This window comes from Hordeum vulgare, unplaced genomic scaffold (genome assembly GCF_904849725.1).
Source record: "Hordeum vulgare subsp. vulgare unplaced genomic scaffold, MorexV3_pseudomolecules_assembly, whole genome shotgun sequence".
Classification (NCBI taxonomy): domain Eukaryota; kingdom Viridiplantae; phylum Streptophyta; class Magnoliopsida; order Poales; family Poaceae; genus Hordeum; species Hordeum vulgare.
The window spans coordinates 611,664-625,256 of record NW_025422483.1 but is presented as its reverse complement, the minus strand read 5'-3'; the positions used below and the strand labels follow the sequence as shown (position 1 = coordinate 625,256).

The following is a 13,593-nucleotide window of genomic DNA, read 5'->3' as shown; positions in this document are numbered from 1 at the left end:
GAAGAAGACGGCGGCGACGGGTCCGTCTCCGGAGTCGGGCGATTAGGAGCGGCGCGTCTGCAGATGGGATGCGGCGGAAAGATGTGGTGCTGGGGATGGAGGATTCGTGGCGAGCAGTGGCGGCGGCGCGTGAGGCACGGTCCAGTTCGCCGGCGCCGGCAACAGCGGCGCGCCGCGGATGAGGGTACCGCCGCTAGTCTTGGAGTCGGGGGATGAGGACGGCCCAATAGTCCAGTACCCAGCCAAGCCCACCAAATGTCGCGGACAGGAAGCGCAGGGAAGCGTGGTTGAATAGCGTGGTTGAATAGCGCAGGGATTCATGTCGATGCAGGCATCAGACCTTGGATGGCTGCGGTCTTCCATGACAATAGTGGGGTTTACTTAGGCAGCTCAACTCTAGGTATTGAATCAATGAAAAAATAAAGTGCTATGTCAAAATAACGGCACCTTAAATATATGCTATTAGGAAGACGTTGTACATAGATTTTTCTTAACGAGTCATTTCTCAAAATACTATAGCTTACTATTAGCAACGCTATGGCACGTTATTTTTTTCACTGCTATGGATTAATATGCATGACTGCACGAGGTCAAGTCGTTGTTCTCCAGAAGTACTAGAGAGAAAATGAATGAATCAGAGGTGTGTGTGGAGTACATACACTGTCCATGCCGACCAGGGAACAGAGATAACGAGGCTAGAGCTTCCTCCCAGCTTCAAGGCCTCGATCAGGTGCCGCGCAGCTTCCTCCCAGCGTGATCTTGTGATCGAGAATGATTTCCATTCTATAAACAGCAGCAGCTAGCGAGGATAGTGGTAGTGCCACCCTCGTCTGGACGCAATCAAGGAGTGAGAAGTGGCTCCATATGCTTGATGGCATATGATAGCTAGGCCAGTCAACAAGGCCTCCAGCCGCTGTCAGCCAACATGCATGCCCCCAGTCGTAGGGTACTTCTTGCAAAGTGATCTTCATTTTACATCACTGCTGACAAAGCATATGGCAGATCGGTAATGAACAAAGATGTGCAATCTGGGCAAAAAAACCCAGTCTACCACTATGTTGTATGGTATACTTATACTAGAAGTCTAGAAATAGTTTTGTTTTCCTTTTCGAAATGGACGCAGAAAAGTTGCTTCATTCCCTAACTAACGAGTTGAGATAAATTAACAAGCAGAAAAAAACACATAGTCCCGCTTCGATACACCCCCCTCACAAATAGTATAAAGGGTAATATAGACCTTTCCCTAACAGTATTCAGTTTTGGTATATACATGATGGGTCACACATAAACTGTTGCTGAACGGAAGTGAACAGGATCAGAGAAACACAAGGAATACTCCTGCAATTCCATACTTGACAATTCAATAGGACTATCCATGACACATGTAAGTTTGACCGTTTCATCCAAATCAGCATGCATAATTTTTGAGATGAATCATTGTGTTGCTATCATTTCTTGAAAAAATGCATACTCTCCCAGGATGATATTTTGCCAAAAACCATGTTTTATATGGTAACACCTATGCAAGATCTGGTCGCATTTTTCTGCCATGTTTGCCGATTTCTTACAGCCAAAATAATTTTACAGATGTAATTCCTGTTTTTATTCTTGAAGACGTACATATATAATACGAGAGGGACTAACCGACTAAGAAGCAAACAGTCTGCAAGAATGTTAGGTTGTTTTATGCTGACCCTTGAACGATTCAACGGACAGATCATGTCCCTGTCTGCTATTCCCTACCACTCCTCCACTCTAGATGTCAGTCTGTCACAGCCACATGACACCTATCACAAGTTTGCAATTGAGAGACTGGTTAAAGCTAACGGGTGCACATAAATCATAACACACAGATGGCAGTGGTGAGTACCCCTTCGGCTCCCTCCTGCCTCACCTTCTCCTCCCCGTTGCCACCGTGTGGCCAGCCGCAACTCCGGTTAGAGATCGCGTACGAAGCTCGATCAGGGCGAGAAGGTGCCCACCGTGTATATAAATCTCAGTCAGGGGAGAAGGTGCCCACCTTCTCTTTGTGCCACGATCAATCAAACAGTATCGCCTACAGCTGAAAGTCCCTTGCCTGCACCCCCGGCTAAGGTAACACCTACGACACCAAGTGCTCTGCATCTTTTAAGGTCCGTTTGATATATTTAAGCCATTAAATGCGTTCCTAAGCACTTCATAAATATAATTCAAATCTAAAGTTCATGAAAAAGTTGGCGAAATTGATATGAGAAATACCAATTGCAAATTATGTAGGCCTTACCCAAGAAATTGATTTGAAAAATACCAACCTCTATCAGCTTTAGCATGCCCCAAACCAAAGGTACTTCTTGCAAACTGATCTTCACTCAACATCACTGCTGACAAAGATGTGCAACTTGGGAAAACAAAAACCAGTATACCACTATTTTATACTCCCTCCGTCCCAAAATAAGTGTCTTAAGCTTAATAGAGCTAGTATAAAGTTGAGACACTTATTTTGGGACGGAGGGAGTATGATATAATTATATTAGAAGTCTATAAGTATGTTTACTTTTCTTTACTAAATGGAAGCAGAAGAGTTGCCTCATTCTGTAACTAAAGAGTTGAGATACATTAACAAGTAGCAAACCTTTTCCAAAAATAATTAACAAGTAGCAACAAAAAAATCACAGGCTCTGAGAAACACAAGGAAAAAAAAATTCAACTCTCCCCGGATGATATTTTACCAAGAAGAATGCTTTTATATGATAACACCTATGCAAGATCTGATCGCATTAACTGTCGTGTTTGCATAGCTCTTAGAGTCAAAATCATGAAACAACGCATTATCTGGATGTAACTCTTCTTTTTTATTTCCTGAAAACATATAGATATAATCCCTATCATTCTTCCAGGCTGTTAGCTGTCAGTCTACTGTCATAGCCACAGGAGCCCTATCTCCAGTTTGCAATTGAGACTCTGCTTCAAGTTAACGAGTGCAATCAGAAATCATATCACAAAGGAACAAATGGCAGTGGTGAGTGCCACTTCGGCTCTCCACCTCCTGCCTCTCCTCCTCCTCCTCCTCCCCGTTGCCACCATCGCGAACAGTACATCCGTGGGCATTATCATTGATACGAATGCAAGCAGATCGCCTACAGCTAAAAGACCCATGCCCGCACCCCCGGCCAAGGTAACACCTACGGCCCCAAGTGATCCACCTGCATCCCCGGCCACGGTAACACCTATGACCCCAAGTACTCTGCCAGCACCTATTGGGACAACAAGCATGAAAGAGAAACCCTTCACTGTAAGAAGAGATGTTGCAATTTTAGCTCCTGTAGGTGGCTTCATTTTGCTTACCATCTTGTTCCTCATCACCTACTTTATACGTAAGCGAAGAACACAACAACAACATCTGATCGAGGAGGAGGAAGAGTTTAGGAATCTAAAAGGAACACCAATGAGGTACACATTTCAGCAGCTGAAATCAGCTACCGAACAATTCAAAGACAAGCTCGGCGAAGGAGGGTTCGGGTCTGTTTTCAAGGGAGAGCTAGCTGATCAAAGGATTGCGGTAAAACGTTTGGACCGAGCTGGTCAGGGCAAAAGAGAATTTTCTGCAGAGGTTCAGACAATTGGCAGCATTCATCATATTAATCTGGTGAGATTGATTGGTTTCTGTGCAGAGAAATCCCACAGGCTCTTGGTTTATGAGTACATGCCCAAAGGATCGTTGGACAGATGGATCTACTGTCGAAATGACAATGATTCACCTCCTCTAGAATGGAGCACACGATGCAAGATTATCACTAACATAGCTAAGGGTCTCGCTTATCTTCATGAGGAGTGCACGAAAAAGATTGCCCATTTGGATGTCAAACCACAAAACATCCTCTTAGATGATGACTTCAATGCTAAACTTTCTGATTTTGGACTATGCAAGCTCATTGACAGGGATATGAGCCAAGTGGTTACCAAAATGCGAGGCACACCTGGATATTTAGCTCCTGAATGGTTAACATCACAAATCACAGAAAAGGCCGATGTCTATAGCTTTGGTGTTGTGGTCATGGAAGTCATCTGCGGAAGAAAGAACCTCGACACTTCTCTATCAGAAGAGAGCATCCATCTTATCACCCTGTTGGAAGAAAAGGTGAAGAATGCTCACTTGGTAGATTTGATTGACAAGAACAGTAATGACATGCTAGCACACAAGCAGGATGTAATTGAGATGATGAAGCTCGCAATGTGGTGTTTGCAAATTGATTGCAAAAGAAGGCCTAAAATGTCCGACGTAGTTAAGGTCTTGGAAGGTACCATGAATGCAGAGAGCAACATTGATCATAACTTTGTTGCCACAAATCAAGTGAATTTCGGCGGTGCTGCAAATGTGGTCTCATCAGTTCCACCTCTAGCTTCACATGTATCAGGCCCCAGGTGAAATGAGAAAATCATGACCATATAAATAGATTATGAGCAGGACATGAGATATTCTTATGTAAAGGAAATGGTAAGTCTGTTGTAGCTTCTCAAAATACTATAATCTGAAGCCCCTTGTCTCAAGTTAAATTTAGCTGCAAAGTATTTCAATAACGCAAACCTTCTTGTTCTACAGCAGTTGTACTGAATTTATTCATTAGAATGTTCAATTTGTGCATGTAATGCAAGTCTGTTTTCAGATCAACTAATGCGCGTATTTTTCTAGTCATTGTAGTTGAAACTAACAGTATGTTCCACATGCTCCTAGGCTCGAGCAAAGTAGAGAAATTGACAGAATGAATGATATTTCTTAGTACGACTAGTCCAAAATCACAAGTGCTTTTAAGTTCTCCCAGTTTCCAGTGTGTGTTCCATTTCATAATAGGTTGTGATGTGCATAGTAATGTGTATAGTATAAGGCATTTGGTTTTCGGATCGGTTAGAATTTGGATACTAGTGAAGTGTCTCAAATTTGAATTGTTTGGCGTGTCTCAAGTTTGTATATGAAAGTCAAACATGGTATCACTTTGCTGCTCGTTGATCTCAGCTACTACGACCATGAGAATGTCCCCTATTTACCAGGCTATATGACATCAATTTCACAAGAATTTGAATATTAATAGAACTAGTCGGAAATTGCTGCATACCACTCTTTTGATTCCACGGTGCAGTGGATTAGCTGAATTCCCTCGCTAAGTTGTTCGTCGATCTCCAGGGGATCTCCTCCGTTCCACCTCTGGCCTGACATGTATAAGGCCCACTGAAAAAATAGCGTCTTATAACGCTGCTAATAGCACGCTATAGCATATAGTGAATTGTCTCGTTAAATTGATCAGTGTACAATGTCTTGCTAATAGCACGCTATAGCACGCTGATAGCATATTGGACAAATCTTTTTTATTCTTTCTCTCTTTCCTTTTCCACCTAGTTATAGCGGAAAAAGTTCGGACATGTTCGGACACGTCCGCAGACATTTGAGGGGTCGAATTTGCTCGGTCCGGCTGTAGATGCCCTAACAGCTACATTCATCGATAGTATTTTTTACTTTATAAAGCATTGAGATAGAAACCACGACTGGGAGAACCTATCATTAGAGCATCTCCAACAGTGGCACAAAAAAACGCGCGCGGTAATTGCACTTTTAACGCGCGGGGGACGAAATCGCGCACTCTAGCGGACGCGGGAAACTAGCGCGCCTTAAATTATTGCGCGCGCGGGCGAGAAAGCGGGCGGCCGCGCGCTAGATTTGGCGCACCGCTTTCAGCGCGCCTATAAAATGCAACGCTCGCCACGCGGCTGCCCATAGCCACGTGCCCTCTGCCGCTCCCTCGCCGCCGCTCCCTCTGCCACCATGCCGCCGCGCCGCCGTGGATCCTCGGGCTACCGCGGCGTTTGCAAGCGCCGCTCCGGCGTCTACTACGTCGAGATTAGGTCCGGCGACGTCCGCCTCGGCCTTGGCACCTTCGAAACCGCGCACGAGGCCGCCCGCGCGTACAACGCGGCGGCGTGGCGACTAGGAAGGCCTCGTGCACAGATGAACTTTCAGGATGTCTAGACGCGCGAGCAGGCGCATGACCTCGCCCCTCTACCTCGTCTGATATCAGACCAGGACCATCAAGAGCACCGTCGGCAGCAACGCCGGATCCTCGTCGCCGAGGAGGACTCGCTCGTCCATGGCGGAGTGGCGGACAGGTTTTTCCGCCCCGACCCGCATTTTGGCGGTTATTTTTTGGGTCGGGTCGGGACGGGATGCGGGATCTGCTAGAGTTGCTCTTAGTACCATACAGCTGAGTTGCCACCAGCCATCTCAACTGAAGAATGCAAGATACAACAAATCTGGAGTTAACAAACGAAAGCTATATTAAACAACAGGTTAAGTTGTATGGCCGGCCAGCTTAACTAGTAGTGGAGGACGGCAGTTGACCATTGAATGTTTCCAGCACGCAAATTAACAGGTGTTTAGAGAACTAGACATTGATGCAGGAGATATCTGTTCCTCTTGGTTCATCATTTCATCGGAGACAATTCCCATCACACACACTCTTAGAGGAAAGAAAAATTATTCAGTTCGGCTTCAGCTAGCAAAGCGAGCAAAGCGCACAGCACAAATGGCTGCTACGGCTACCTTCCCTCTAATTCTCCACCACTCGTCTCCCATCCTCCTCGGTATCCTGCTCCTCCTGCCAGCCGCTACCATCCAGACCACACTGACCATCACCAACAGGTGCTCCTACACCGTTTGGCCGGCCGCCACGCCGGTGGGTGGTGGCGTGCGGCTGGACCCAGGGAAGACATGGACCTTCGACGTGCCCAATAACACCAAATGAGGACGTGTGTGGGCGCGCACAGGCTGCTCATTTGACAACAATGGCAAGGGGCCGTGCCAGACAGGCGACTGCGATGGCGTGCTTGCCTGCAAGGGCCCTGGTAAGCAACCCTTCACGCTCGCAGGGTTCGTGCTCGACGGGGTGGACCACACAAGTTTTTTCTACATCTCCCTCGAAAACAGCTTCAACGTACCCATGGAGTTCCTGCCAGTGCGGGTCGAGGGGGAAGAAGGAAGGTGCAGGGGGGCACGCTGCATGGCCGACATCACATCACAGTGTCCGAGCGAGCTCAGGGTGCCAGGAGGCTGCAAAAACACATGTCCAGTGGCATCCCAATTTGCGTGTGAACGCGGCGAATACTCATTGTTCTTTGTTCGATTATGCCCGGAGGCAATCATCGACACAAGTGATTTTGTCACAGTAACAAACACATTCAGGTGTCCAAGGGGAACCAACTACCAGATCAACTTCTGCCCTACGATCAATCTAACGACTTCACCACCTCCGCTGTCATCAAAACCTCGAAGTCCTCCTGAAAATCTAACAACTTCACCCAGAAAATTAGGCTCGGTTGCTCGGATTGCACTTGCAGGATCTTTAGTCAGCTTCATTTTAGTAGCCGCATTCATCCTTTTCCTTGTACATCGAAGAAGGAGACGGCGACACCATGAGATGGAGGAAGAGGAGGCAGAGTTTGGAAAGCTACAAGGAACACCAATGAGGTTCACGTATCAACAATTAGAATTGGCAACCGAGCAATTCAAAGACAAGCTCGGTGAAGGAGGATTTGGGTCTGTTTTCAGGGGACTGCTAGGTGAGGAAATGATTGCAGTAAAACGTTTGGATCGAGCTGGTCAAGGAAAGAGAGAATTCTTGGCAGAGGTTCAGACAATTGGCAGTATTCATCATATCAATCTGGTGAGGCTGTTTGGTTTCTGTGCAGAGAAATCCCACAGGCTCTTGGTTTATGAGTATATGTCCAAAGGATCCTTGGACAAGTGGATCTATTGTCGAGATGACAACATTGCTACTCCGTTAGAATGGAAGGTACGATGCAAGATTATCACTAACATAGCTAAGGGTCTCGCTTATCTTCATGAGGACTGCATGAAGAGGATTGCTCATTTGGATGTCAAACCACAAAATATCCTCATAGATGAGGAGTTCAATGCTAAACTGTCTGATTTTGGTTTGTGTAAGCTCATTGATAGGGATATAAGCCAAGTGGTTACCAGAATGAGAGGCACACCTGGATATTTAGCTCCTGAATGGTTGACATAAAAAATCACGGAGAAGGCCGATGTCTATAGCTTTGGCGTGGTGGTCATGGAAATCGTGAGTGGAAGAAAGAATCTCGACTCTTCACGGTCTGAAGAGAGCATCCATCTTATTACCCTATTGGAAGAAAAGGTAAAGAACGGTCACTTGGTAGATTTGATTGACAAGAACGGTAATGACATGCCAGCACACGAGCAAGATGTAATTCAGATGATGCAGCTCGCGATGTGGTGTTTGCAGATTGATTGCAAAAAAAGGCCTAAAATGTCTGAGGTAGTCAAGATCTTGGAAGGTACCATGGATGCAGAGAGCGATATAGATCACAACTTTGTTGCAACAAACCAAGCGTATTTTGGGATTGCTCGAAATGTGACCTCTTGGACTCCACATCTAGCCTCAGATCTATCAGGGCCCAGGTGATACTGAGACAATCCTGACAAGATAGGCAATTAGATTAAGAGCAGCACAGAAGGTTTGATTAGGTAAAGCAAATCAACTATCTGTTGTATACTTGTATATTTTCAAATTACTGCAAGCTGAAGCCCGTTGCCTCAGGTTAATTTTACCTGCAAAAGATTTGAATACGGCAAACCTTCCCGTTCTAGATATTACGGCTCGAATGTTCAGTTTCTCCATGTAATGCAGGTTTGTTTTCAGATCAACTAACACGTGCATGCTTGTATATTGTCAAATTACTAGAATCTCAAGCCCCTTGTGTGAAGTTAATTTTACAGGCACAATATTTGAATATTGCACACCTTCTTGCTGTATATACAGAGGGTAGAATGAATTTATTCACTATAATGTTCAGTTTCTCCATGTAAAGCAGGTCTGTTGAGATCACACAGGTATTTTACCAGTCATTGTAATTGGAATTAACGGCATGTTCGAAAATGCTCCTAGACTCCAACAAATCGGAGAAAATGGACAGAATGAAAAAAAAATTGGGACTAACTAACACGGATCAGTTCCCGTTGTGCTCGTGTTACACGACAATAGGTTCTGCCGTACTTATTGAAATGACACTGGATCTCCAACTCAATTAGTATTCTGGTAATAATAGTGTGTATGGCATCATCATGGATACCTGGCTGCTCATCTCTGCTACTGTGACCACGTAACGCTCCCTGTTACCACCATGCTATATATATGGAATGAGATTTGACAAGATAGGAAAAGGGTGATGTTCACCTTTCCCGGAGGGATCGGCAGAGGTCGACGGCAGCGACATTGAAGGCAACACACCGGCGAACTGGAAGCCAATGGTACCGGGGAGCTGGTCCAATCGCCGCCGCCGCTGCTGACGAGGAGTGCGGTGGGACGACGGAGGAAGGGGGCGAACATGCCCTGCTGACTTTCTCTCTCTGATCGATATGGGCCACCAACGACTCAACTAACGGGCCCATCTGCTTATGTAGGCGTCATATATGGTCCAGCAAGAGCTTAGAGCTATATCTCCCTTAACACAAGATAGAAGGGAGAGCAACTAGTTAGCTAACGCTCCTTCGCCCCCTCAAAAAAAAAAAAAAACTAACGCTCCTTCAGAAACCTCCCAACAAGCACTCCCACGCGTCGTCATTTGGTGTGTTCTCATCCGCACTGCCACGTGTCGTGTTCTTAGTGTTTCCTCCATATTTTATTTTTTATTTTTTTCCGCACGTTAGATTGATTTTTTCCTTGGGTTTTTGCTATTTCGGTTTTTCACCGATCTTTTTAGCTTCTTGATGAAAAAATATTTTCAACAGTTTTGTCGGGTGTAACACTCGGCAAACCGACCACCTAACATTGTTTCGGATCTCTGTCAGTAGCTCTTCACGTACGTCAAATGTTTGCTGAGTAAACACTCGGCAAAACCGCCTATGCCGACAAGGCATAAGACAAATATAATTATCGTCAATGACTTTGCCCTTTGTAGAGTATTTTTGGTACTCGGCATTGTGTGGTCTTCCTCTACCGGTAGTTTGATACAATCTGCAAGATACATTTATTAGTCCACGATGCAACCAAAACACTGAAGCAGCCTCAGATTTGGCGCTTCAAAATGTTCGTAAAAATCAGAAAGCTTTTGCCACCCTCTTTAGCACGCAAACCCGCAGAGTTATGGCGAGTAAGAGATGGCTCCAAGGTTGATGGCATGATAGCTAGGCCAGTCAACAAGGCCACCAATACCTTCCAAGCAGCTGCCAACCATGCTGTGAGCTTCAGCATGCCCTGAACCCGAAGGTACTTCTTGAATAGTGATATTCACTCTACATCTCTGCTGCTGACTCAAGATTCCAGATCTAAGTGTTGCCACAAAGCATACGGCAGATCGGTAATGAACAAAGATGTGTGATCTGGGCAAAAATACCCTGGTCAAAAACACCGAGTGTAACACTATGTTATATATGGAATAATTATATTAGAAGTCTAGAAGTACGTTTTTTATTCTTTCAAAATGGATGCGAAAGAGTGTAAAATCATCAAACGACATTATAATCATCAAAACAAGCAGCAAAAAAAAAGATCACACTCTGAGAAACACCAGTAAAATCATCAAACGACATTATATACAGATGTAATTCCTTTTTATTTTCCTTGAAGTCGTACGTACATATAATTTGAAATGGACTAACAAGCAAACAAGCGTGTAGGAATGATTCAACAGACACATCATGTCCCTGTCTGCTATCCCCTACCACTCTTCCACTCCGTTAGCTGTCAGTCTGTCACAGCCACAGGAACCCTATCACAAGTTTGCAATTGTGAGACCGGTTCCAGTTAGCTGGTGCAATCAGAAATCATAACACAAATGGCAGTGGTGAGTACCTCTTCGGCTCTCCGCCTCCTGCCTCTCCTCCTCCTCCCCATTGCCACCATGTTGCCAGCCGCTATTCCGGTTGGAGGTGGCGTGATGCTCGATCAGGGCTTGAACGCGCTCGACATTTGTGTGAACCTCAGTCAGGGCGCGGAGGGGCGCGTTAACGCTTGTGCCCCGATCATTCAAAATATATCGCCTACAGCTGAAAGTCCCCTGCCTGCACCCCCGGCCAAGGGAACACCTACGACCCCAAGTGCTCTGCCTGCACCCCCGCCAAAGGTAACACCTACGACCCCAAGTGCTCTGCCTGCATCGGCGAAACCGGAATCCTCCTCTGTAAGAAGAGTTGTTGCAATTTCAGCTCCTGTAGTTGGTTTCCTTTTGCTTACCATCTTGTTCCTCGCCACCTACTTTATACGTAAACGAAGAACACAACTACAACATAAGATGGAGGAGGAGGAAGAGTTTGGGGAGCTACAAGGAACACCAATGAGGTTCACATTTCAGCAGCTGAAAGCAGCTACCGAACAATTCAAAGACAAGCTCGGCAAAGGAGGATTTGGGTCTGTTTTCAAGGGAGAGCTAGCTGATCAACGGATTGCGGTAAAACGTTTGGATCGAGCTGGTCAGGGCAAAAGAGAATTTTCTGCAGAGGTTCAGACAATTGGCAGCATTCATCATATTAATCTGGTGAGATTGATTGGTTTCTGTGCAGAGAAATCGCATAGGCTCTTGGTATATGAGTACATGCCAAAAGGATCGTTGGACAGATGGATCTACTGTCGAAATGACAATGATTCACCTCCTCTAGAATGGAGCACACGGTGCAAGATTATCACTAACATAGCTAAGGGTCTCGCTTATCTTCATGAGGAGTGCACGAAAAAGATTGCCCATTTGGATGTCAAACCACAAAACATCCTCTTAGATGATGACTTCAATGCTAAACTTTCTGATTTTGGACTATGCAAGCTCATTGACAGGGATATGAGCCAAGTGGTTACCAAAATGCGAGGCACACCTGGATATTTAGCTCCTGAATGGTTAACATCACAAATCACAGAAAAGGCCGATGTCTATAGCTTTGGTGTTGTGGTCATGGAAGTCATCTGCGGAAGAAAGAACCTCGACACTTCTCTATCAGAAGAGAGCATCCATCTTATCACCCTGTTGGAAGAAAAGGTGAAGAATGCTCACTTGGTAGATTTGATTGACAAGAACAGTAATGACATGCTAGCACACAAGCAGGATGTAATTGAGATGATGAAGCTCGCAATGTGGTGTTTGCAAATTGATTGCAAAAGAAGGCCTAAAATGTCCGACGTAGTTAAGGTCTTGGAAGGAACCATGAATGCAGAGAGCAACATTGATCATAACTTTGTTGCCACAAATCAAGTGAATTTCGGCGCTGCTGCAAATGTGGTCTCCTCAGTTCCACCTCTAGCTTCACATGTATCAGGCCCCAGGTGAAATGAGAAAATCTTGACCAGATAATTAGATTATGAGCAGGACATGAGATATTCTTATGTAAAGGAAATGGTAAGTCTGTTGTATCTTCTCAAAATACTATAATCTGAAGCCTCTTGTCTCGAGTTAAATTTACCTGCTGCAAAGTATTTCAATATCGCGAACCTTCTTGTTCTACAGCAGCTGGACTGAATTTACTCATTAGAATGTTCAATTTCTGAATAATGCAAGTCCATTTTCAGGTCAACTAATGCGGGTATTTTTCTAGTCATTGTAATTGAAATTAACAGGATGTTCCACATGCTCCTAGGCTCCGACAAAGTAGAGAAATTGACAGATATTTGTTAGTACGACTAGTCCAAAATCACAAGTGCTTTTAAGTTCTGCCAGTTTCGAGGCTAATTTTTTTTAAAATATTGCATTTTATTTATTCTTTTTGAAAAATATTGCACAAAATTCAGAATTTTCAAAAATAACACGGCCTCGGCTTAGGCGTGGCCGATTGGAACCTATCGGCCTAGCCAAGACCAATAAGTCCTAATCGGCCTTGGTTAGGCCGATAGGCCTGTCAGCCTGGCTTCCGGGAGCTTATCGGCCTTGGCGAAGCCAATAAGCTCCTGTCGGCTTTGGCTAGGCCAATAAGTCCCTATCAACCTTGGCTTAGGCCAATAAGGACTAATTGGTGTTGGCTAGGCCAATATGTGCATGAGATTTATTTATTATTGCATGTTAGCTATTTTCCAGGCTTCATTTCCCGCCAATTTTTAGTAAGAACTTTTAAAAGACTTATACTTAGCAACAAAGAGAATAGATGACATGAACAAGAACGGTAATGACATGCCAGCACACGAGCAAGATGTAATTCAGATGATGCAGCTCGCGATGTGGTGTTTGCAGATTGATTGCAAAAGAAGGCCTAAAATGTCTGAGGTAGTCAAGGTCTTGGAAGGTACCATGGATGCAGAGAGCGATATAGATCACAACTTCGTTGCAACAAACCAAGCGAAATTTGGGATTGCTGGAAATGTGACCTCTTCGGCTCCACCCCTAGCCTCACATCTATCAGGCCCCAGGTGAAAGTGAGACAGTCCTAACAAGATAGACAATTAGATTAAGAGCAGGACACAAGGTTTGATTAGGTAAAGCAAATCAAATGTCTGTTGTATACTTGTACCTTCTCAAATTACTACAAGCTGAAGCCCGTTGCCTCAAGTTAATTTTACCTGCAAAAGATTTGAATACTGCAAACCTTCTCGTTCTAGATATATATTACGGCTG

General features: G+C 44.9%; 2 protein-coding genes and 1 pseudogene across 2 annotated transcripts; all 3 read left to right on the top strand.

Moving 5' to 3' along the window:
* The first annotated feature begins 1,859 nt into the window (after positions 1–1,859).
* On the top strand, positions 1,860–4,556 carry LOC123415197 (G-type lectin S-receptor-like serine/threonine-protein kinase SD2-5). The gene is made up of 2 exons (XM_045106714.1): positions 1,860–2,094; positions 2,877–4,556. The coding sequence occupies exon 2, from the start codon at positions 2,990–2,992 to the stop codon at positions 4,403–4,405; it is 1,416 nt and encodes a 471-aa protein (XP_044962649.1). The 5' UTR covers positions 1,860–2,094; positions 2,877–2,989; the 3' UTR covers positions 4,406–4,556.
* A 2,409-nt stretch (positions 4,557–6,965) lies between these two features.
* On the top strand, positions 6,966–8,468 carry LOC123415185 (annotated as a pseudogene).
* A 2,360-nt stretch (positions 8,469–10,828) lies between these two features.
* On the top strand, positions 10,829–12,426 carry LOC123415195 (G-type lectin S-receptor-like serine/threonine-protein kinase SD2-5). Its single transcript, XM_045106711.1, has one exon. It carries the CDS (start codon positions 10,840–10,842, stop codon positions 12,316–12,318), a length of 1,479 nt encoding a protein of 492 aa, XP_044962646.1. The 5' UTR covers positions 10,829–10,839; the 3' UTR covers positions 12,319–12,426.
* The last annotated feature ends 1,167 nt before the right edge of the window (positions 12,427–13,593 follow it).

Bases quoted from the DNA above. Each gene is read 5' to 3' on its own strand.
- LOC123415195 (XM_045106711.1), top strand. From the start codon at position 10,840: ATGGCAGTGGTGAGTACCTCTTCGGCTCTCCGCCTCCTGCCTCTCCTC.
- LOC123415197 (XM_045106714.1), top strand. From the start codon at position 2,990: ATGGCAGTGGTGAGTGCCACTTCGGCTCTCCACCTCCTGCCTCTCCTC.